This window comes from Platalea leucorodia (assembly GCF_965183815.1).
Source record: "Platalea leucorodia genome assembly, chromosome: 12".
In the NCBI taxonomy this organism is placed as follows: Eukaryota; Metazoa; Chordata; class Aves; order Pelecaniformes; family Threskiornithidae; genus Platalea; species Platalea leucorodia.
In genome coordinates this window covers 353983-377724 of record NC_138834.1, presented here as the reverse complement: position 1 = coordinate 377724, position 23742 = coordinate 353983, and the positions used below count along the sequence as shown (strand labels likewise).

Below are 23742 nucleotides of genomic sequence, written 5' to 3'. Positions count from 1 at the left end.
TGACCCATGTAGCACATCACAGACAGTCTGGTCTGAGTCTCATGTAACGCTCCCAGGAATACAAAGTAATTTAACAGACCAAAAGCTTTTGACCTTAGCAGCGAGGAAACAGGTAGAAGGGCACCTGCCTTGGGACTTAAGTCTTTGTAACAATGGTATTCTGCATGTGCAACAGCAAAGAACTGCAACACTGCTCTTATAGGATGATTTAGAAAGCACATTAGTGTTGCTGGCTAGCGGAAACATCGTAAGATGCTCAGCTGACTCTCTAGCTCTTCCACCAGTCCTGGATCTGTCAGGCTTTTTCCTACCCATGTGATACCACTCAACTGAATGGTTAGTTTTCTTTATGCTGTCTTTGCCCCATTTTATATAGCTAAGAAAAATCTGAGTTAAATGTCAGGCCTGCATTAAAACAAGCCCGAGTCCTAAACTCAGTTATGTATGTGCACATGTACACACGCACACACACAGACTCTGTGTTTTTCTGAGGACTAAAAACTCATTTCCTAGTGCCGGAAGTATACGTGTTTGCTCACAGAAAAGCAAAAGATTACCCATTGATAGTCAAATGCCATACTTCTATGTCATTCTAAGAAGCCTTGCTGTTCTAACTAAGACAATGGCTCACATTTGCTGCTGTTGTTATAAATGGGGAAAAACCAGATGTCTGTGGTTGCCATTTTAGCCGTGGAAAATCAATCATATGGGGCTTTAGCTGGCACCTGTCTGTCTTTCTGGGAGGTCGTGCAGTCTCAGTGCATTTAGTGCTATTTACATGGTGATCCCTACAATGCTTTTCAGTCCTACTTTAGAAACATAATTGGGTTAGAACGGTTGCCAACAAAGAACCCCATCAATGCCAAACACCCGTGGCAATTAACAGCCACCTCATTGCTACAGGGCCCACTATTGTTTCTAGTAGACTGCTGTAAGCTACAGGTAAACTCGCCTCAGAAATTATGTGACGGTGCACATCGGTAATGGAAACATCAGCTTTTTTGATAGGAATCTCATTATAATTCTTGTTTATGCACACAAACAAAATAATTCAACAGTGCTGTAAGAGGGGAGAATGTAAACTGTAACTAGAATGCCTTCTGCCTTCAATCACTTAACCCTGCAGTCCTTGTGTACACTTGATTTTCAAGGATTTTGAAACTGCCTACCAGTTCCACTCAGGTGCACCTGTAGGTATAACCTGGCCCTCCCTGAAATACAGGTTTTAGTGGATTCTGCAGTGCCAAATGCTTTCAGCATACAGGGATCTGTGGCACAAGAAAATTTCCGAGGGCATATGCTGGCCCAAAGCAACATGTTATAGAAAAGGTTTTTCCTGCTTTTTATAGTGGCCTTTGTTAAACATGCTTTAAGCTTTCTGTTTGCTTTGCATGACAAAAGCAGTGACTGACAACTAAGGTAGCATAGCAGGCAACTCAGAGGCTTGATCTACATCCAAAAAAGCACCAGTGCATCTTTGGGTATAGACAGCCCTTGATTTATATGGAGAACACTGCAGTAACATCGCCTGGATTCTTTCTCAGATTGTCACAACCTTAGGCAAAATATATAGGGCACAGTTCTGAAGATATTAGTACCTGGCACAAAAATAAGTCCATATGAGCTCTTCCATTGACTTTTCTCTGCATCTGGTCCTTTCTCTGATATCAATAAGGATGAACTGTACTGAAATAAAGGGAGTAACAGCAGAGAATCAGGCCTGTAAACATTCTGTCGTTCTTTCTGTCTTCTTTCATCTCTCACTGATGAACTGATGGTTATAAACTTCAGATCAAATATTTTTATCCATTGCCATGCCTTACAACAAAGCTCTTCTAACTGTGACCCCTAAGCATAACACAAATAGCAAACAGTAGTAATAACAATAAAAAACTGTCACCCAGGGAGAAACAGAAATTTAAAAAAAGATGGCTTACCGATAATTTATAGAATTACACAGTTTCTTGTCACTCAGCCCATGTTGTTTAAGGACTAGAGACCCAAAATCAGCTATTCAGATTTTTGTATCAGTAGATACAAACATAATGTAAGAATAAGCAGAGTAAGTAAATAAGCAGAAGACATTTGACAAAAAAGTATTAACATATCCATATTTAAACTGAAGATTTTTTCATGTGGCAGAGAAGAGTTGATGACTTTTTTATTGCTGTCTTCTGTTTCTAGTCTTTGAGGAAGGGAAGACTTCCTTGAAAGTTCTGCAGAGTCCTGGCGATCTATGTCTGGTAACATTGTCAGCATCTCTCAACTCCTCTTCTGACTGATGCTAGTCCTTCAAGAAGATGGGATCTCCCCTCAGAGCTCCAAAAGAATTATCGTCCATTTCCATTCGATCAGCTGAGATTTTCCAGGTGCTTTCAGTGATGCTGGGAGACAACAACAATCACTGTAAGTGATCTGCCAGATTAACTTACATGTGTAGTAATGTTATTGAGGAGTTCCTGATGTTCTCATTGGTAACACTAGCTCCTTTGTAGAAGGAACTCTTCTGAGATGACAAGTAATACTTACGGTTCTACAGCAGTCTCTTCTTCCATGTCCGATAAAATAGGTAGTTCTCCCTGGCTATCATTTGTACTGCTAGATTTTTTAGAGGTTGTTTGTTGTTTCTCTTAAAAAGTTCAGCAGTAGCCTGCTTTAGAGTCTTCTACCTCCCGTGGTAGACTTTCAGCGAATTTTGGAGGCAGTAGTTTTGTCATCTCTGGCAGAGGAGTGAAATTTTGGCTAATGGGTTTCTTGGTTAATTCTACTTTGCTGATACTCGTTTTTTGTTTAGGCAAAATCTTTTTGTCCCCCTCTTCTGATGTAAGCTTTTAAGATTTCCAATAACTCTTCAGATTTCCTTGCTTCAGCCCTATTAATTTGTGCTGATAGCCTTATGCCATTGCCCTTCAGTTTTTTGAAGCCAAACATCATCTCAGGGTGTACCTTTGTAACAGGAACAAACATAAATCCAAGCTAATCTGAAAGTATTTTTTCACAGTTAGATAAAAGTGTGTCTGACTGCATTTTCAACAGGAGACTCAACAATCTCCTCGTGACTTCTGAAAAACCTGTATCCTCCCAACTTTACTTTTTTTGCTTCCCCACTCCACACCTTTAGGAAGCAGAGTGCTTAGAAGTAGAGGAAGTGCAAGCTGTGAAAAAAAAAAAAAAAATCAAAGACAATGTTTAAAAATTTTATGCATGAATACTTTATATGTAAAATATAGCTTGCTTTTTTTTTTTTTTCCCTTTAACGTGAGGACCTGCCCCTGGTATCTTTAATTTATATTAATGGCTCCTGATCAACATTTGTCAAAATCAGATTCAGGCTTAACTCTGCTCTTGCTTAAATAGTGTAAACTGAAACTGAGGAAGTTATTTTGAATTTCTAGACACAGATTGGAATTGTAGTTCTGATGACTAACTTTATTTCAGTATAAGAAGGTAAAAATACAATGTATGTTACATAATTTCAGGAAGCTTTTAAAATAATTTTGTGCTTAATGGGATTTGAAAAACTTCTAGACATCTATTTGTTTCAATGGTAGGTAAATACTCAAGTAATTCTTAAAATTCCACTGAACATCTATGCAACTTTTATAAAATCTTCCCCTTTCTGACCTCAGTAAATGTGTTATTCCGTGTAGAGATCATTTCCTCTAGGTACCTTTATCATAAATACCAAGAAATGAGCTCCAGATAGTCTAATAACTTCCAGAGAGGGCAAATTGAAGTCCTGAGTTTTGATGCAATCAAACAGTTAATGGAATCAGATAGTCTAGGTTAAGCTATTAATCCCCACAGTTAAAGAGTACCTATTTTGGACCCATCATTTAATTGTCTAGTAGAAGGATTCCCTGCCCCAACTCTTTTTTGACCAGGCATCTTTTTATATTTAATAGACCTCAACATCAGGCAAAGAGGCATCTGGAGTAGGAATGGGCAGGCTTTACATCATCTCAAACCCAGTCAGAAATCACACATGCTGTAGCTTAGCTCACATTCAAATTTAATTTTTACTCTACCTTAGACACTCTGAAGGAAATGCAGCAGAGAGAAAATAACCCTCTGAAAAATGAGAAGGTGGATTAAAATTCACTATCAATGAGCAAAACATAGTCTCACCGAAAACCAGAGGCCTGCTATCTGCATCAGGGAGGATTTGGGTTTGGTACTCTAACAGTACGCCATAATTTAATGCAAGTGTCAAGTTAATAATAAGGTCATAATGGCAAATTTTGCCTTTCACTTTCTGCCGCCTTGTTAGCACCATGCACCTTGTCAGGTGTGGACCTTATTTTGTACTGGTGTAAATTCGGGTGATTTCAGAAAAGGGAGGGGAAGGCGACAGTATACCGCCCAGCCGGTCTTACGTGGTGTGCAGGGAAGCCTTTGCACTCTTAGCAGACGTACCCTAGAATTTGGGGATTTCAACCCTTTTGCATGCAAGCTGGAGGAAGCTGTTATATGGAGCAGATTGCAAGTCCGAAGTAAGGGGACTAACCACAGGATTTTGGTGTGTCTGTCCAACATTATATGATTAACTTTGAATCAATTTGGAGCAATGCTCCTTGCTGCTTTCATCTCCGGTACGGTGCGTGGGCCCAGGGCTCAGACGAGCTACTCGGGAATAGGCTGCTCGTCCCCGGGCTTCTCTTCCCCGCTGCCGCCAGCTGCGCTGGAAGCGAACCCCCCCGCCCGCAAAATGGCGCCCCCGCGCCCGGCGGCCCCCTCCCCAGGCCGCCCCGCGCCCGCTGCCGGGGCGGGAGCCGGCGCTGCGCAAGGCAAGGGCCGCCCCGCCACGGCACGCCGGGAGCTGTAGTGCGGGCGGGCACCGGCGGGGGCACCGGCACCCACCGGCGGGCGGTGCCTCGGCGGGCCCCGCGCCCTCAGCGCGCTGGCCCACACCCTCACGCCTGCCCGGGCCCCACACGGCACGGGCTTCACGAGAGACCCAGGACAGCCGCGGTTCTGTCTCACCCAAGGCTGGTCACGTCTGTGAATTTTAGGAAATCCGGGCACCTGCAGCCCAGCTCTCCTCGCAGTTACATTTCTTCACTTCTATTCAGGTTTACTCAGCTCGGATGCTGAAAATTATAGCTAATGAACACATGCTCCTACAGCACTCTTGCATGTCGCCTACCTCAACCTCTGCAAAAGCCCGCTCATTTTCTTTTCCTTTCTGCACTACGCCTCACCTCAGTGCCCTCCTTCATCTGCTGCCCTGGCTGACTGACCAGGCAGTTTTGTACCTGGGCTATAGATCATTCTGGGGATGGCAGCCTCAGAGCTCCATGCTGCATTGGCTCGTTGCAGAACCTCCATCTCTGCTGCAAAGGAGGTTGGAATTGGCCAAGGCATCCCACTGCTACTAAGAGGAGACTGAGACGGGCGCTGACAGCATGAACACAAATGTCTTGTTTCCTCTGAAAACTGGCCTTGATAGAGGGATTAAAAGGCTTTAATTTAAGCATTTCTACAGAAGCCACTGAACTTCCAAGATTTTGTAAATCTTTGAGGCTGAGGAAGACAAGAAACTGTTAACATCCTTTCATTTAAAAAATTGATTTTACTTTGTCTCATTCAAATGTCTTTTACAATTCACATTTTCAACAAAATTTCATGCAAGGAAAAGACAAACCAAGTCCTACTGTGCTACCATTGTAATCCCAAATGAACTAACTCACTGCAACCAAGGGAACAAGAAAAAGAAAATACATTTTTTATGTCAACATGTCAACAGATGTCTTGTTGGAAGCATTAATTGTTAGGAAATGCTTTTGTGAAATACAGGAAACCTCTAAATCTGCTACTGAATAACTCAAAGTTCAGGGAAAGAAATTCAAGCTCAAAACCAGCGAAGCACTTGAGGGTGGAGAGAAGCTGGCTGGCTTCTGCAGCTAAGATAACGTAGGGCTGTGTTTTGTTTCCTTTAAGCTGGAAGATGCACCCTGTGCTTAGTACATGTCCTGGCTTATGCAGCTCAACCAGAAATGCTGGCCAATATTCTCATTCATGTCTTCATTGAAGAGGAGAGACTAGCCAGAGGAAGCCTGCCTTGCCTTTCAGCTCCGGGTTGAATCTGTAAGAGTCTTTCCTCCAGACTGGGGGGGCTTGGCTGCAAGGGCTATTTTGGCAGCCAGCTGGGGTACGCAGGCTGCAGAGGAAACATTGTGCTGGGATCCCAGGGGGATGTGGCATGGTGGCGAGATTTGCTTGCTGGGGAGTGTTTCCTTCCAGTCATGGGAAGGAGAGCCGGATAAACAGGAATGAAATTGGAAAAGAAAAGCCTCCAGGAACTGCATGCGGTATTTAAGAAGGATGTTACTGTTAATAGCATTAAACGCATACTAAGGTTAAGAAGGCTGAGAAGCCAAACTTTCTCTAAGATTCTTATGTCGTGCCTCTCACCTGTAGAGAGGCAAGCAGCATTGACAGTGCTAGAAAGAGGCAGAAAACCCCAGAGTTTGCACTGGCAAAAGCAGAAGGTACTTGTTTTTGATTCACGACATTATTTCAGAGTTGTGCTGGTTTCATCTGTTACAGTAATAGCCCTCATCAGTAAGCAAAGCCTTGGGGGAATGTGGGCAGGCTGTGAGGTTCATCTCCCAGAAGGGGAAGGAAGTAGCGGTTGCACAAATATCCACTCCAAAATGCCGAGGGCACTGGAAACCCTTACAGAGCATCAAAAACTTTTCTGTAACAGAGCCATGACTACTAAATGACAAATGCTCACAGGAATTGCTAGAATGAAGACTTAGAAAGTTCTCTACAGTATTTTAGCATGATTTGTTTGGACTTGCATTCCATATAATTTTTCAGTGAGAAAGGAGTCACTAAGGGGCCAAAGGCCGACGCCAGCTCTCACCGTGGTTTCCTGTAGTCAGTGCTCATTTACAGGCCAGGGAAGAGTAACCTCTACAAAGTGACAGGCAGTTGATGTCCACTCTAGATCCAGCACAAGTCTCCATGCTGCCCATTTCAGGGCCTATAGGGAGAGCACAGCCTAGGAACCAAATTCTTCCATGAACATTGCTACCACCCATTCTACTTTTATTTTCCTCCTTCAAAGTATCAAAATACTCTTACAAACAATCGTCCAAAACTTAGCTGCCCCTGCAAAGTGCTCTCAGGCTAATGGAAACGCTTTTACTGCTGCAGAGCAGTCTGAGGTGGGAGGCAGAGGCATTCCCCTTCCAAAGTTTTGTAACAGTTTGCTATGTGGACTGGAATCGATGAGAGCCTAAAGATCAACAGGGCTGGAACCTACCTCGATTCACTGACTCCAAAGTCCTTGTGGGGAAACGGACATGGAGAACCACTTTTAGGAATTTAATTCTGCAGAAAGAGGGAAGACCTGGAGGCTTTGATTTCTTCATGCAAGGACTGCCCAGAACTGAGAGCAGGATTGCGGTTGCGATGAGAGAGTGCTAAGTTAGCCCAAATGGCTTTGCCTTAGCTATGAATGAAGCAGGAGGATGGTCAGTCTGCTCCCATAGAAACAGCCCTTGAAGCCTTTTCCAACCTGTTCTGCCCCAGCTGCTCTTCCACGAAGCCCATGCTTGGCCTGACAGCTGTTTCTTCTCTTCCCCAGCCCTCTTACCTCCGTGTTGGCACAGGTTCAGACATGGAAATCACCATCATCCATGCAAGGGTCCCAGTCCCAGTGTGATCCCTGCTTCCTAGGACAGGTTAACAGCAACCACCAAGACAGCTACCCTGAATCCATGGAGATGTTACCCCAGCGCTTTCTGAACTATCACTCTCTCCCTGCCCCTGCAACAGCAGGAGTGGGTGAATATTTTGGAATAACGTTACACCGAGAAGGGACGTGTTCTACTCTCATAGAACTTCATCTTCTCGTTCCACAGGTGAAAAACACAGGCTGATAGTATCTGCCATTCAACATGTCTAAGCTACTCAGTGCTTTCACTTTCATTCTGGTAGATCAAGAATAGCTTTTCTGCAGTAAGAAAAAGCAGCAGTTCAATGCCAGGACAAACAGGATTTTACATGCGGCCCGATGGAGAACTGGCTTACATCCAGCACTAACGACAGCACGTTAGAAGTTGCCCTTCCTGGAGCTCCCTGTTCTCCCCGCCCTTCCCCAGCCCCGCAGTGAGGGCTACGGGCGCTCCCTGACCAGGGTTTACCGAACTGCAGCTCCGAACTCACACCGAGTTCACGCTGCCAGCAAACCAAGGGGGGGAAAAACAAGCAAGTGGCTACTATGGAGGTCACGGATTGAGGGATTATCTATTCGTGGCATTGTTGGGATGATTACTTTTGCACGGAAGCAACCAAAGAGCGCGAACTGAGCTGCTTATCCCACCTGCAGCTACAGGCGCGAGCCTCGCCTCGGGAGTCCGGAGCAGAGGAGCCGCATCCTTGCGCTGCTCAGCGCCGCGCACGCCGAGAGCCGGCGGCACGGCAAAGCGCCTGCCCCCGCCGCAGCGCCGCGGAGGCGACCCCCGAGGCCCCTCCCCGGCGCCAGAGCCCCCCGGCCACGAGCAGCGCCGCGGCCGCCCGGGACCTGCAGGCAGCCCGGCTACCGCCGGGCCGGGCCGGGCCGGGCCGCGGCCGCCAGGGGCCGCCCCGCTGCTCGCGGCGCTGCGGAGGCGCCGGGCGCCGCGGCGGGGCCGCCGCTCGCCGCGGGTGAGCTCCCGGCTGGGGCCGCTCGGCAGCACCGGGAGGGGGGATGCGCGGCGGGGCGGCGCGGGCGGAGCTCCGCCGCCGGGGCCGGCGGCCCCCCCCGCCGCGGCGGCGGCCGGGGCCGCTGCGCGAGCAGCCGCCCACACCCGGCGGCGGCGCCGGGCACGGCAGCGGGCAGGAGCGGAGGTACGCACCGCCCCGGGGGGGGGGGGGGGCTGCGGGCCCCCCTCCGCCCCCGCCGCAGCGGGAGGGCAGGGCCCGGCCGCGCCGCCGGAGGCCGCGGCCCCCCGGGGACACGGGTCTGCCGCGCCACGGCCCGCGCCTCCCTGCGGCCGCGGATCGTTGGCGGCGGGGCTGCCTCAGGTGCTGCGCACCGGTGCCATTTCACCGGGCACCGCGGGCGAGGGCGTGCAGCGGGGAAAGGATCGCGAACCGCGGACGCACCCTCAGGCGATTAAATCAGCCCACCGAGCCCCTGACCTTTTGCACCCTCCTCATCTGCAGCCGCGCAGGAGCCTGCGCTCCCGCAGGGAACGGCAGGGCTGCGGCGGCCGCGGGGCAAGCGGCGGGCCGAGGTGGAGCAGGAGGAGTTAAGGCAGGGGCTGAGTCACGACTGGGTTCGCCCCCGTTGAGCCTGTCTTTTCCTGTTTGCCTCTGCTCCGCAGACTGCTGATCGTTCCGATTTTCCCTCCTTCACTTTTTTGCTAGGGATGACCTCTAAGGATGCTTCAGGTGAAGCTAATAGTAACTGGAGATGACTTTGGCTATTGTCCTCGGAGAAACCAAGGCATCGTGGACTGCTTCCTGGCTGGTGCGGTATCTAACGTGTCCCTTCTAGTCAACGGAAGTGCTGCAGCAGATGCAGCCAAGCTGGCAAGGAGGTAAGCTACTTTCTTTAGCTCCTTTGTGGACAGCCTCCACAGGTCATCCACGGAAAGCCAAGCCTGTAAAATTTAGTATTTTGTAGCCCCAGTATAAACACTGTATCATAGCCCCGGGGCAGTATAAGAAAACTGGATTCCAGGCATATTTAGTAAGACTCTTCATAGTAAAACCAGTGACCTGCCAACCATACCCATAATGGCTCTTTCTCTGGTATTAGCCACTGCACCGCACCGTTTTTTCCTCGGGATAGAAAGGCACTTACACAATTTGACTAATAGAGTTTGGGTTTGTTGGACTTTATTTTTTCACACTTCTAAGAGATGCACCATCAGAATAAAAGTCCACACTATATACCCAGGCCAAGCTGCTAACCCTAAAACTATTAGAGCATAAAAGCACAAATCTTTAAACCTCATTTAATTTTATGCATTTCAGCCAGGCTGAACACAGGGTCAGCCAGACTCACTGCAGAATCAGAGAAAGGTGTGATTCTGCAAGGGCTGGTATAAGTCTGGGCAGTGGAAAACTTGATTTTTCCACCCCAGAAACCTTTTAAAAAAGCACCTCAATATTTCTATTAATTCTAGGCTTGATAAATCCATTTGTAAAAACTGCATACGTAAAGAGAGGGACGATACCTTTTACCTGTCTTGTACCTACCACCTTTGCTCCTTCACGAACTTTTCAGAGGTTGCTGGCACAGTTGGCTCCGTGGCAAATCAAATGCTATGTGTCATTCTCATGGACTAGCCCAGCAAATCCTTTAAGAGGAAGTATTACTTGTATTTAGAAGGTAAAACCCAGGTAATGTTTCAGCTCCAGCGTAGGCAGGCACTTGCAAGCAGGAATATGTCCTGAAAGAGAGAGCAGCAGGTCTGAGAAACAATTTAGGAAAGCAGAAAAGGAGAGGAGCTGTACTGGTACTAGAAGAACCGAGACCTTATGCTTCAAATACAGCTGCTGCAGGAGACAGTTTCATGAGAGTTAAGCTGTCCCTGTTCTCCTTGAGCACCTCCTCATTTTGGCTGTGACTGTAGGGGTACTTGGAAATTGTTTGAAGCCTGTAGCTTCTTTGGTGTTGGGTGGTACAGGAAAGCCAGGGTGTGGTGTTAGTGGCAAACTGGTCTTCTGTTAAAAAGCTTAGAGATTAGAAACAAACACTGGGAGAGGAACTGCCTCTGGGGTAATAAGGGGAGAGGCAGAAGGACACAACACTTCACAAGACTTCACAGAAGGACACAACACAACAACTCTGGTAGTGTTGTCAGCTATTTTAGCCATGGTCTTTAGCAGGCTTTTAAATATAGAATCCACCTGGCCTCATTTCCATAGCCAGAAAGTAGGCCATGTAATCAGAGGTTTAAAAAGCATCTTTGAATCCAGGTCATGACACTTGTGCTGACAGCTGATACGGGTGTGAAGAGCCAGGTTGGAGGGCAGGTGACAGCAGAAGCTGCAACCTGCTGCTACAATTTCATTCTTTCGGGGGGGTAGTTTTGAATTGTAAATGTGAATGAAATGGATTTAAATCTCTTTCTGAGAATATAAGCAGGGTGACTTTGGGAACATCTGTCAGCACTGAAGATCAGCAGCCCAGGTTCTGCAGTTCATTTGTGTCACTCTGCAGCTGTATTCAGCCCTACCCACGCACGGGGGAGGCATTTGCAAGTTTGGGGAAAAGGGTTCCTCATCTTCTAATGCAAGCCCCACTTCAGGTGCTGCTAGTACACATGCACTGAATTGGCATCTGTGCATGTAAACAAACTCTTGTGTCACCCCCAAGGTATTTGTTCCTCTACTGCAAAGGTTCACGCAAACTCTTTTTAAACACAGATGTCTAATAGGGCAGACTTACTAGAAATGTCATTGAATTCTCCTCATCTTGTGGTGCGAAAATGGGAAAGTATCACTGTTGCTTGACTGCCGTGCCACTGTTACTCCCTCTTCCCCTTGCTTGGTGTTGTCTCCCATCCCACTGTGAATATTGAGGCTTTGCAATATTTTGTGTTTTATGGGATGAAAGTCTGCCCTGTTTTTTCTCCCCATGTTTGTCTTCCCCCACAGACACCCAACTAAGTGAGTACTATATATACACAATATATATATATACTCACATGCATATATGCCTAACTCCACAGCAGACATTTCAGCCTTGAGCAGTGGGAGTAAGCAGGGAGACTGGATCTATCGCCAGCTGAGAGAAGAGGCTTGAAGCAAGTAGCTTGGTCTTTCCTGTGGTGCATTCCAGTGTTGTGGGATTTGGTCTTTTGCACACATGGTGCCAGGATTGTCCTCTGACAAAACAGTGCTGGGCTGTTTCTATGGCTTGTGGAGATTATCTGGGTGCTTCTTGATTAACTGTCTATGACATGGTTGCTCGTCACTGCAGGTCTTGAGCTCTCTCTCCTCACCTGGTTTTCAGTCAATTGGACACAGGCAAAGCTAATTAGTAACAAGAAAACTTTTCTTGCAGGCTAGTCCTTCTTAAGCATCTCAATGCTGCCCTGCAATGTTAGGACTTGGCATCCTTCAGAAAGGAACACAGTTCCTCTGGAATTTCATTCTTCCCTTCATTTTCACAATAATTCTCTAGGCTTCTGGGTATACCATCGGTTGCCCTGTGTTTTGATTAGAAGCCCTGGCAGAAATGTGATGGTAGTCAGCAGATCTTTGTACCACCTCTAGCACAAACTAATTGTAAAACAGCAGAACCAAGCAGTAAATAATACACCTTCCCTAACATCTAGTGTCTGGATATTGGGTTTTTCTCATTCACTGTCACAACTGGGCTAAAAGGGACCCAGTCACTTCAGGCAAAAGAGAAGCTTCAGCAGAGGCCTGATTCATCACCAAATGACAAACCTATTGATAGCAGCTGCTAGAGCAGTACATAACCAGAACAGCAGGCAGGAGAAAAGACTTCCATCACAGGTTTTTTTTTCAGTAACTCAAAACTTTTCTCTTTATGGGCACAGACTGACTGCGACTTCCTGGTTATCCATATAATATAATCTCAATTTTCTACTTATCAAGCCCCACCTTGAAGTCAGCCAGTCTTCCTGGTGCTTATTCCAGAGCCTTTCCCAGAGATTGGAAGGGTTATTTTGTTACCTGAAATGAACAGGTTCCTTCATTTTTCCTTAGAAATATGGAAATAGCAGAAATAGAGAGACCTAAGATTGTTTGCTGCCGTATTTTCCCTCCCTTTTATCAGCCAGCTCAGTTGTGACTATTAGGACCATTTACCAGATTATTATATCCAAATACTTGATGAAGAGTGACGTATTTTAGAACACAACCTCAGTCTTCCCGCTTTTTTTTGCAGTTTAAATGCTGAACATCAGCTACACAAAAGCTGAAGCCCCCACAACATCTGGGTACGTTTAACAGAAGAGTCTAACAAAACCACATTTAATTGCTGTCTATGTTTTCACTTCCTTTCCCATCAACACTAATTGCAAAATGTGTGTGTAAATTGTGACTTAATTCTGACCCTCCCCATCAACATCTGACTAATCTAGAAGTCTCTCATGCTTTCTCATCACCCTTTTATCTGACTGTTAATCACAAGGCAGACAGTTCCACTGCTGAACTGTGTTTGGATTAGAGGTGGGGCCCAATCTGAGGCCTTAAACTAGAATCCGAGATCATATTAATTTTACTGGCAGCAGCACTTTTTGCTGATGTAAGGTCACGGACACAGGAGCTTCAGTTGGTACAAAGGTGTAATTAAAAAGAAAGTCACGTCCCTAAGCTATGTTACAGTACCAGTTCTTAACACTGCAGAGGCTTTGCAGTGTTTTGTCCAGCAGGAATAAGTTCTTAGCAGTAATGGAGTAAGAGAAGATGCTATTTGATGACCGACAGTTAGATCTTACAGTTTGCTGAAGGGTGAAAGTGGAGGGGGGGGGAAGTATGAAAATGCCAACATGGAGAAACTAAGAGGTGCACTTTTTTGCACAAAGCACAGCCTTGCTTTGTCTGGCTTCAGACACTTGGATGTTTACTGAAGCAGGATGTGTAGATACAGATATTTACATGAGGCTCTTAATTGTGTCACACTTGGGCTGAAACCTGATGAACCAGTGATTTCCCAGATAAGAATACAAACAGGATGCTGAAGGTGGGATCTGTTTACCCATCAAGGAGAAGGGTAAGTGCCATGCTTATGCCAGAGCATGCAGCCTTCAGCAAGACAATTGGGACTGGGCTTGGGGAATCACCTAATTCCCACAGCCACTGCAACTGCTCCCAGGAATGCAGGGACTGCACAGAGTCCATGCCGTGGCCAAGCAGGACCCGGGGCACTGTTATTTATCCACCAAGCTCAGAAATGTGCAAAGCTGGTGGGCACTTTAAAGAGTGACTCAGTATAGTAACACTCTCCAGGGACCCTTTACTGCTAAGGATATGAATGAACAGGGATTGCAATGGCACAAAAGCCCATTGCCTCAGCAGAGACATTTGTTCAGAGCACTCATGTGGCAAAACAAGCAACTACGTGAAAAGGAAGCAGTTTAGCTGATTGTATTTCCTCTCTCTATTTGATAACTGGGCTGGGCTTGTTGGCTCAGAAATCTTTCCAGACTGAATTCCTTGTTGCCCCTTGTAGCATTTGTTGTAAGGGTATCTCCTTTTTTTTCCTTCCCCGCCCCCCCGCAGATGCTGAGCAGAGAACCACAGAGCCAGGCTGGCTTTAACAGCCAACTTTCTCTGAGTGGAAGTAGCACTAATGGACTGACCTTAGTGGCTGCAGAAGCTACTGGCCTGAACCTCTTCTCAACAAGCTCACAGACAGCCCAGTCTAACGCTCCTTATGCTACAGGAGCACACGCTTCTAGACACTGTCCTTTGGCTTTATCAGGAGTGAACTGAACCCTTGTGCTAAATCCTGCTTCACATCTGTGCATTCTCCAGAGCAGTGGGACAGACTTGCAAACACCTAGACATGGGCCTCTCCAAACAGATTGTAGAAGGGTCATTGCTGCTTAAAACAACCACCAAAATGAGTTTACAGACACCAAGCAGTTTCCTCAGCATCATTCTGTTTTGGCAATGGTAGCTGTTACTGCAGTGCTTTTATTGCAGAAACTGAACTGTTGCTTGAAGCTCAATGCCAATCCTTTTATTCTGAATCTTGGGTGGAACAATTAGCAGTTAGACTTGACTGGCAATGACCAGCAGGGCTTACCCTGCCCCATCTATAAAAGACGTAGGCAGAGGAGTGGTTATGCGGCCAAACCCACAACAGCTGAGCTCTGTTCCCCGTGTGGCATCACATGCTATATAAGCTGCTTGAGCTGCTGGTCTCTGCTTCAGTATTTCAGCCAATAAAATAGCAGATACTTCATAGTCTTTGAAAAGATGTGAGCAACTATAAAGTATGTTTGTGTAGCAGAAACAATCACCTGCCCTCTGAAAAAAGGGCCATTCCAGGATATTCCCATAACTCGGCTTTTCTCCCTGCCTTTTTTACAATACAGCGTGCCTTGGTGTTGCTCTTTGCTTGCAGAAGCTACATTTCAGTGGTGAGAGGCACTCAGGAGCAGGAGTTAGTCCAGTGTGTGTAGTAGTCAGTGGGGAAAAAAGCCTGTTGGTTCAGTCTTAAAGCCCAAGCCTCTGGTCAGGACAGAGCATGATTGGAGTCCTGTCTCCCAAGGTACAGCCCAGCTAATTACTATAATGTTTTAAGTTTTGCTCAAGTTTTCATCTCATTGTGCTTAGGACTTCAGATACTCATGTAGTGTCAGAACTGTTAGGAATGGGCAGCAGGACATTTGGTGCTGAATAGGAACGTCACCTGGCTCATTGTATCCAGAGGAAACACAGGTATTTAGGTACAGGCAAATGCTAGCCAGCAGCAGAACCCTGCTGTACCTGCTGCGTTGTCCTCCTTCCCATATCCTTACAGCTTTCCCAGCATGCCTGCTTCCATGCATCTCCCACAGATGAATATTTCTGAACAAGTTTCTCACATGCTGTGTTTTGAGTTTTGGTTTCAGTCCCTGTATCCCAGAGCCATTAAACTCTAGCAGCTCCTAGATGCCTCAGCATGGTCAGTCTGTCAAACCAGCCAGGACTAACTCTAAGAAAAAACTATTAAGATATTCAGCTGGTGCTGGCCAAAGCTCCGAAACATGCTCTAATGTTACAGTCAGAGTCTCCCCTTACAGCAAGAACAAGGCCAGCTCTCTCTGCACTTCCACATTCTGCACATTCTCAGCTCTGGGGCTGGTTTCAGCTCAGGCAGAGGAGTAGCTCTAATGTTACGCAGTGCAGTGCTTGGCTCCTTGGTGTCCCACACCTGTCAGAGGGGCTTGCCTTTTCCTGGAAATAGCTTCCCTCGCAGCATTTGAGGCATTGCACAATTGGAGGTAGTTCATTCGATGCTCCTGGGAGACAACGCTGAGAGGCTCAGCTGTTCATTTCTTGCCCTCCCACAACATGTGAGAAGGAGAATGCTCAACAAAAAGTCTTCCATCTGCTGATTCATGGTAACACATGAATCCTTTTTCTTGCAGACAGCAGTGGCTGTGGTACAAATAATGCTATCAGCTGATGCAGTCAGAGCTTCCCAGAGACATGATAAAGAACCTGGGGTGGACTTCTAAAAAAAAACCAAAACAGAACCACAGGCTCCCCCTCTGCCTTTGGGCTCGTGCAGTGTACACAGCAGATCGCAGGATGGAGGGGAAGCCCTCCTGCCACAGCACCCCTTCTGCGCTGTAGCTGCCTCCTGCCCTGCCATCAGCTGCCTGACAGCATCTTCCAGTTCTTGTATTGGCATGGAGTTAGTGTGCACCTGTCATGTGCTTGGGCCCATGTATGAAAACCAGATGAACATTTATCATCAATTATACAATCAGGCCCTGCTGCAGAGAATCAGAAAAGCCAGAGAGGACCTTTTTTCCCACAAGCTGTTTTGCTCCATTAAGCAAACATTCAAGCTCCCTAATCACACAGTGGACTGAAAAGACATGGACTCATTTTGTTTCACAGAGCTGTCCATCCAACTTGACTCATAACATTTATGTCTTTGAGAAGGAGCAGTATCTAGCAACAGACTACACCATCCACCTGGAGCACAAGACATGGAGGAGCCAGGAAAAAAAGACTTTAAGTTCTGCAAGGGCCAAAACCTTAGGACCTGAAGGAGCTAAATGATGCTGACTTGGTCCAATCCATCCACAATCTTTCTGTCTCCAGCGGTGCTTCACTAGTCAGCTTCCGGGCAGCAGACAGAAGGGGAACATCTGTTTTTTGCACACTTTGCCTAAGTGGAGATTGCTTTTGTTTTCTTCCTTGTGGTACAAGGGCTGTAACAGGGACAGGCCATGCCCAGTTTCAGCAGCTCCGTGCAGAAGTTCCAGGAAGGATTTAAAGCATCACAGACTTGTTGCCTTGAAATTAACTCTGCACTATGACTCAGACTGGGCAGCACAGAAGGAACGTTGCAGTTCTGTCATTTACTTACTGGGTCAGCCAGAGGCCAGGGGTTGTCTTGGAAAAAGTTTCAAAGCATCATTTTGGCCACTGATTCTGAGGATTTCCAGAAGTGCTAATGAAACTCAGCACAAAGCTGAGCACTCGCAGGTCCTGTTTTTGTTGTAGGGGAATCCATAGCACAGACCATGCAAAGCCCTGTGGCTGAGAGGAGCTCTGCAGATACACTAGCTCCATAGTTTGTTTCTTTTCTTTTTCTTGTTTTTAATGTTGCAGAGTGCAACTAGTTAATAAATTGTACCCTTGTGATTCCTTAGCAAGGCTCTACACTTACACTGCTGACCTCCCTGCAGTAATCCTTCATCTGTGCCAGAGATGCTACTTGTTACAGCTTAGCTTTGTCACTCCATAAGTGATCACCTGCACCACTAGACAGAAACCTGGCCACTGCAGGCAATTTCAGCTGCAGTCTCTTGGACCAGGAAACCCTTAAACTCGGACAGTATTTACACTTGTAGCTTATGCTGTTGCCATAATGGCTGCCTTGGGCACTGTTTATATATGACTGGATTCTACTAGGGCAGCTTTAGAAGTTGTCAAGTAAAACTCAAATGTCTCACAAATGTAGCATCTCTAACAGGGTAAATAACTCAAGGGAGTACCTAGCAAGGGCTAATGAAGTGCTTTAGAAAAGGGTTGCAAGGTCCAGATTTCTCTGTTAGTCACTAGTGACTGCAGGGCAGTTACTAGTAGCATGCAGTTACAGCACTTAGTGCAGTTAGAGCGTTTTAATGCAGTTACAGCATTTAGCCTGAGATACCTCATGGCTGCTCTCTCCGTAGGAGTCAGGGTGAGAACAGAGTTGGAGTCTCACAGGCTGGCCCTTGGCAGACTGCACAGGATTTTTACCTGGAGATACTCTGCTCTGATTAGTGTTGTTCTGCTTTACTTTCTACAAGAGCAGAGATACAAAGATGCACTCCAGTGAGTACACCACCACTCTTAGATCAGTCTAGATCTTTCACTGAAATCCTCCCCTTTGGCCACCGTAAGGGAGGTGGAGGTGCAAAGCTTAACAGATATTTCATTCCTATTACAGATACAACATCCCAATAGGCCTGCATGCCAACCTCTCCGAGGGCTCTCCTGTATGTGAGGTGCTCAAGACAAACTCTTCTCTGCTCAACCAAGATGGATTCTTCCATGGGAAAATGGGATTCAGAACAGCTCTATCAAAAGGTCTCCTGAATATGTCGGAGGTAGGAGAAAGCCACATACAGCCAAGCAACTTGCTTTCCTGATACAGATCAGCCTGCACTTACCCCAGCACATAACAGCTGAAGATCTTTCCCAGGTCCCAGTTGTGAGTAGGCTTAGAGATGAATCTTAACTGTGTTGCCTGGGCAGCTGGAGCTGGCTTTCTGGGTCCTGGGCCTAATTCTGCCAAGGGCTCTGCAGCCTTTGAGAACTCATTCCTCCCTGCTTCAGTACCTGCGTACACTAATGTCCTGCTAAGTATTTATCTGAGGGGGCAGAAGAGGCATTGGAACAGATACTTACAAAGAACCTAGAGATAGGTAAAGGGAAAATGCCAGAGAAGTGCTAAGTAGGCAGCAGGCTTTTCATCACTTTGTGAGAGGCTTTTGTTCTCTAGGGAGATGGCTGGTTTTGCCCCATGAGCAAGGATGAATGTGTTCAGGTGATTAAAACTGCCTATGGGATATGAGTACACATTTCCCCATTCATTTTAAAGGAAAATGGGTCTTCAAATATCCTATGTATTTTAGAAAATCCCAGTATCGGCACCATCCACATAACCAGTACCATAAAGAGACCCACGCCTAGGGGAGGTTCTGGGCAACCCAGCAGCATTGATTATACAGCACAGCACCTTGTGCCTCCGAGGGCCAGGTCCCGAGTCCTGGCCAGCAAGGTCTCCAGCAGCCCCCTTCTGCTCTCCTGATCTCAGCCTGCTGACAGGTCTTGCTCTCACCCTTCTCTGCTGCGCAGGTGAAGCAGGAGCTAAAGGCCCAGGTGGAGCTGTTCCATGAGCTGACAGGTCACCTACCTCCTCACATGGATGGGCACCAGCACGTCCACGTCCTCCCAGGTAAGAAGGGAGTCCTCTTCTTCCCAGCGCCGAGCAGGTGAGAGTTGGAGAGTCAGCTCAGAGGGGACCCCCCTTGCCACGGCTCCCTGTTTGGGCAGTAAACCTCACTGTAAGATACTTGCTCTACAATTGCAGCTTGAATGTTCCCACCTGGGCCCAAACTGGCTGGCTGGTGACCTCCGTCTTCCCGTAGCAGCACAAGGAGGTTAATGGCACAAATGGCCCAGGTTACACCTTTTCCTCCGAGGACTGATAATTCACCTCAGCATCCTAATTCCATGCTCCTGCCCACACTGAAGGAGGCAGGCCAGGGCCAGCAGCAGACTGGCCAGTTTAAACTGGAATGCTTGAGTCTGGGAAAGCTGGTAGCTCTTTCAGGTGCTAAAACTCCATCCTGTCAGTTGCGTTTCCACACCAATCTCTGTCTGCAGGTCTCTATGCTGACAGATTTCCCCACTCCAGCACTGAGCTGCCATATCGCTCTTGGCAATTTACCCTCACAACAAATCTGGCTGTGCAGGGACTTGAAGAAGAACTTGTTCCTGACAGTGCAGTCACCTCTGGTGCACTCTACGACCAGAGTCACTAACTTAGAAGGGGTTGCTGGACTAAATGCTCAGCACTGAAGGGGAGACAAGGCACCTATAGCAGATGTGAGGGAGTAATGTTTCCAGTATAGAAGGGGACTCCTGTCCAGATGAAGAAACCATTTCAGCAGAAGAGAAGCCAAATGGGATTACATTTTCTTAAACATGGAAAGGAAAGACATCTCTGTGCTAACAGCTTTCAGGGGACATGATGAGCTGGTTAGCTAATTCCTGACTAAAGTGTCCCTGTTTTTACTTACAGAGGTCAGGCACGTATTTGCAGAGGTGCTAGAGGAATATGGGATTAGGTACACACGTGTCCCAATAGAGCCAGGCCTTCATCAGTGTGACTGGATTCCACCATCCCTAATGGACTTTTATCTGGGAGTAGAAGAAGATTCTTTTAACACAGTGGATGTGTTTACAAGGCATGGAATAAGGTAAGACAGGCATTACTCATCCTTTTTGTAGCAGAGCTTTAAGATCTTACCAGTTCCTGATAGCATCTTTTCAGAACGGAACACCACCTTTCTCTTTCTACTTCAGGGCTTATAAGAAGGTTCAGCAGGAGTAGAAAAGTGCTGGGGGCACTAGGGCTTAGTAAGCACATTTGTTTGAACAGAGATGACTCACTTCCCACCTGAAAGGGATTGTTCTTTTCAGGGTATGTTTCTCAGCCTTTCTAGTGAAGCAGCATTAGCCTGGCATCTGGGACTGTAGGAGGCTGAAGTGCTGCATCAACACTGGAATTTTAAAAGTAAGATCGAGGGAAAGTTTTCAGGAAATAACTTTTCATCTCCCTAGAGTAGTGGAGAAAGGGTTTTAAGTAGCAGGAAAGAGACTAATTAGAAACAAGTGTTTGTTGTTAAGGGGAGGCAAGAAGCTCTGCTTGCGGTGCCACAGCAGGTGATCCCTGCTCTAAGCAAAGTCTTGTCAGTGTCCTGCATCTCAGGGGCCAAACCCAAAATCTCAACCCTTCCCCCAATAACATACTTTTCTAAAAAGCTTAAATCAGATAGTGTTTTATGGATTAAAGACATTTCATTTGAGACCCTTGCAGTCACCTGTCCTTTGGGGCAGATTTCATTACTTTCTCAGTCTACTGAAGAAATTCTTTTCTTGGAATTTTTTTTTTATGAATTGTTCCGCACACTAGCAGCAGGTTGGCATTTCACTGTGCTCTTTCTAGCCAGAGCACACAGACTGTACTTGAACAGCCCGTTTCTGAGGGAGAGAAGGGCACAGCAACTCACAGAGCAGTTCATCAGGAGAGAGTAAGCCTCCTTTCAGGGACAAACAGTGGAAACCTGCATGCTGCAGGGCTCCCCGCGCTACCGAAGGGGCAGGGGGGTGCTGATCTGCCTCTGAGAGCCGCTGCTCCGGTGATCCGCCTCTCCAGGGGCGCAGGGGGGAACTGGCGGGGCTGCCCCGCACCTGCCCGCCTTGGCTCCTGGCGTCGGGGCAGGCGAGGAGGGCCAGGCTCTTACAGGAGAAACGCAACACAGGGAAACCCAGGAAAATGAGAAGAGCGCAGTCATCTGAAGTCACAGGGAACCCAGCTCTGCAACTCAATTTCAGCATCTGTGCAAACAGGTACCACACCGAGCCCCCAGAGTTCAGTTTATGGCACTGGAGAGCGCGAGAGTGTGCTTACTGCATAGCGACGAGGCATTAGCAAGTTTAGTCAGTTTACAGTTTAAAAAAGTTAAACTTTTTTTTCCTAAGTCAGTCCTGCAAATTCTTCTCAGAGCTGAGTGTTCAGCTGGGCTCTTCCTTGATTAAGCAGGTAAAGGCCCCAGCCTTGGTTTCTTCCAAAACCTGTCTCATTCTGCCCTCACACAGGCTTGCACAGCCCTCCTGGGCTTGTACGCACCACGCTAGAAGAACTGGGGTTTGTAGCCCGACTAGAACAACGAATTGTGTTGAAGCTACACAAAAAACAGCCTCCAGCTGGTGTCCTCTTAGCTGTATGGTCTTTAGCAGTAACAATGTTTCGTCCAGTGTTGTTTTTATTACGGGTCTTTGATACATTCTAGCAGAACGATTTGTTAGCAGGGTGGCTTCCATTTGTATTTCAGTCATTTTTTTGTTTCCACTTAGTTGAGGGTTATTATTGAGAGATGGTGGTTATTCAGGGTTTAATTGGCCTAGCAATAGTAAGTTATCTTGACAGCGTGGTAGTTCTCAGTTTAGCTCTGCTCTTCCCTTTTGTGCCAACAAAACGCACCTGTAAGCTCACAGATGCCAAACAACGCTTGTGCTGTGACGCAGTACACATAAATACAGTAATAATAGCAGTACCGGTACTGGGGCTTTGCTGGGACTTTCTGTCAGACTGAAGAACTGCTGCTTTAAATAGCATCCTGGTTTCGATAAGGAAAGAAAAAGCATTACTGGCTTGTTCTGGTTTTACTTTTGTTTATAGTTAAAAGTTTTAACACCCACCTTCCCCCTCCCTTTCTATCTTAAGTTTTAGGTACATTTTGATTCATAATCCACTGGATGTAACAGACTCTTTTCTAGCTACCTCAGCATTCATATCAGCGTTCCCTCCTCTGGCTACAGGTGGCCAGACATTTACATAGGTTTGAGTACCATGGGCAAGAACATGTCTGTCAGTAACATCTGGAGCGCCATCGACACTGCCATCGTGGAGTTCACGTCCAAGGCGCCCTCGCCCGCACACCCGACGCCACAGAGCGGGACGGTAACGATTGAACTGATGGTCCACCCAGGGTACCCGAGTGTCCCACCCGTCGGCGGCTGTGGGGAAGGACCAGATGATTTCTCACAGTCCTGGGAGCGCCTCCATGAACTCCAGACGTTAATTAAGCCAGAGTTGCAGAGCCATTACAAAACCAGGAACATTCAGCTTTGTTCCTTCAAAGATCTTTAAGTAAACAAGCACACATACATACATACGTACATTTATTCATACTCTGAAGATAGGCAGTTGTAATGTGCCGAGAAGCCAGACCACTGTTACCAGTGTAATACCTGCTGGTACAGCTGACAGGAGCTGGGAACAGCATTAGGATGTTCATGGAAGAGCAACACCCTGTGAGCAGCTACAGGCAGTACCCCAGAGCCCTGACTGGCAGTTTTTAGGCCACAGCATCTGCTTTGAGTGTGACAAACCTGTTCTGCGTCACCCACTCGCACACCATTCCAGCGCAGCGTGGCAGCCGAGGTCCAGCCCTCCTCCCAGGGCTCAGGTCCTGCCAACGCGATGGCGAGCAGCACGAAGACAGGCTTTGCTGCGAGACCAAGCAGCACACCAGCACCCCGAGCGTTCTGATCATTTCTCTTTTTGGACTTAACTGCAAAAAAAAGAAAGATACTGGGGAGCAAGCACGGCTGCTGAGCAACCACTGGGTGTACGTTGCTCACGGGAGGCCTGGAAACCTTCAGCATTTGGTTTTCTTAAAGCACCCAGTCATGGTCCCTTCCCCTCCACTCGTGCTTGCCTGTCGATGGCGAGGGGCACATTACTTCAGAGCATTTCCCTGGTCAGAGAAGTCAGGTCACGGGTTTAGCGTGGCAGCGTCTGCAGCCATATTCCACGTACGGCCTCAGCCAGCAGTAATTACAGCGCTTCCTATTTATGTTGCCTCTTGGCATTAAGCCACCGTAGGAAAGTAACATCAGCCACAGCCCTTTCAGAGAGGCTTTTCTTTCTTTTTTTTTTTTTTTTTTTTTTGGATGACTTTGGAAGAACAGCAACTGTTGACCCATCTGCTATTTCAGTAACTGCTGCATAGGAGAGCTCACCAGCAACTGTTCCTGCGCTGCCCACTGCCTCTCATGAAACACGCGTGGACGGCTGCATACCAACTACGAGCAAGTTTTCAAGTGGAGAAGGTCCTTGCATTTGTCCATTTTTATTCCCGTCATCAAAGCACTCAAACTTCAACAAGCCCTATTAATACTGATACATTTAACTGCGTTCGTAGCTGTACCCTGTCAACTCACATATAACTTTCACACAGGAAAAAATATTTTAGATTGTTTATGCTCATTTTCTGCGCAAAAGTGATGTATTTAATGTAATCATTTTTGGGT

General features: G+C 47.1%; 1 protein-coding gene across 2 annotated transcripts; it reads left to right on the top strand.

The window, feature by feature from the left end:
* The first annotated feature begins 2172 nt into the window (after positions 1-2172).
* Positions 2173-23476, top strand: YDJC (YdjC chitooligosaccharide deacetylase homolog). 2 transcript variants are annotated; one of them, XM_082324627.1, is made up of 6 exons: positions 2173-2406; positions 9364-9536; positions 18083-18242; positions 18994-19093; positions 19943-20120; positions 22246-23476. In XM_082324627.1, the coding sequence occupies exons 2-6, from the start codon at positions 9379-9381 to the stop codon at positions 22574-22576; spliced, it is 927 nt and encodes a 308-aa protein (XP_082180753.1). In that variant the 5' UTR covers positions 2173-2406; positions 9364-9378; the 3' UTR covers positions 22577-23476. The 2 variants fall into 2 exon arrangements, with proteins under 2 accessions (XP_082180753.1, XP_082180754.1); XM_082324628.1 differs by lacking the exon at positions 2173-2406 and adding an exon at positions 8624-8658.
* The last annotated feature ends 266 nt before the right edge of the window (positions 23477-23742 follow it).

What these genes read in the sequence shown, in the direction of transcription:
- YDJC (XM_082324627.1), top strand. Translation starts at nt 9,379, where the DNA reads ATGCTTCAGGTGAAGCTAATAGTAACTGGAGATGACTTTGGCTATTGT. An exon ending in GCACGTCCACGTCCTCCCAG is followed by an intron (nt 19,094 to 19,942) that starts GTAAGAAGGGAG and finishes TTTTACTTACAG; the next exon opens with AGGTCAGGCACGTATTTGCA. An exon ending in TTTACAAGGCATGGAATAAG is followed by an intron (nt 20,121 to 22,245) that starts GTAAGACAGGCA and finishes CTCTGGCTACAG; the next exon opens with GTGGCCAGACATTTACATAG.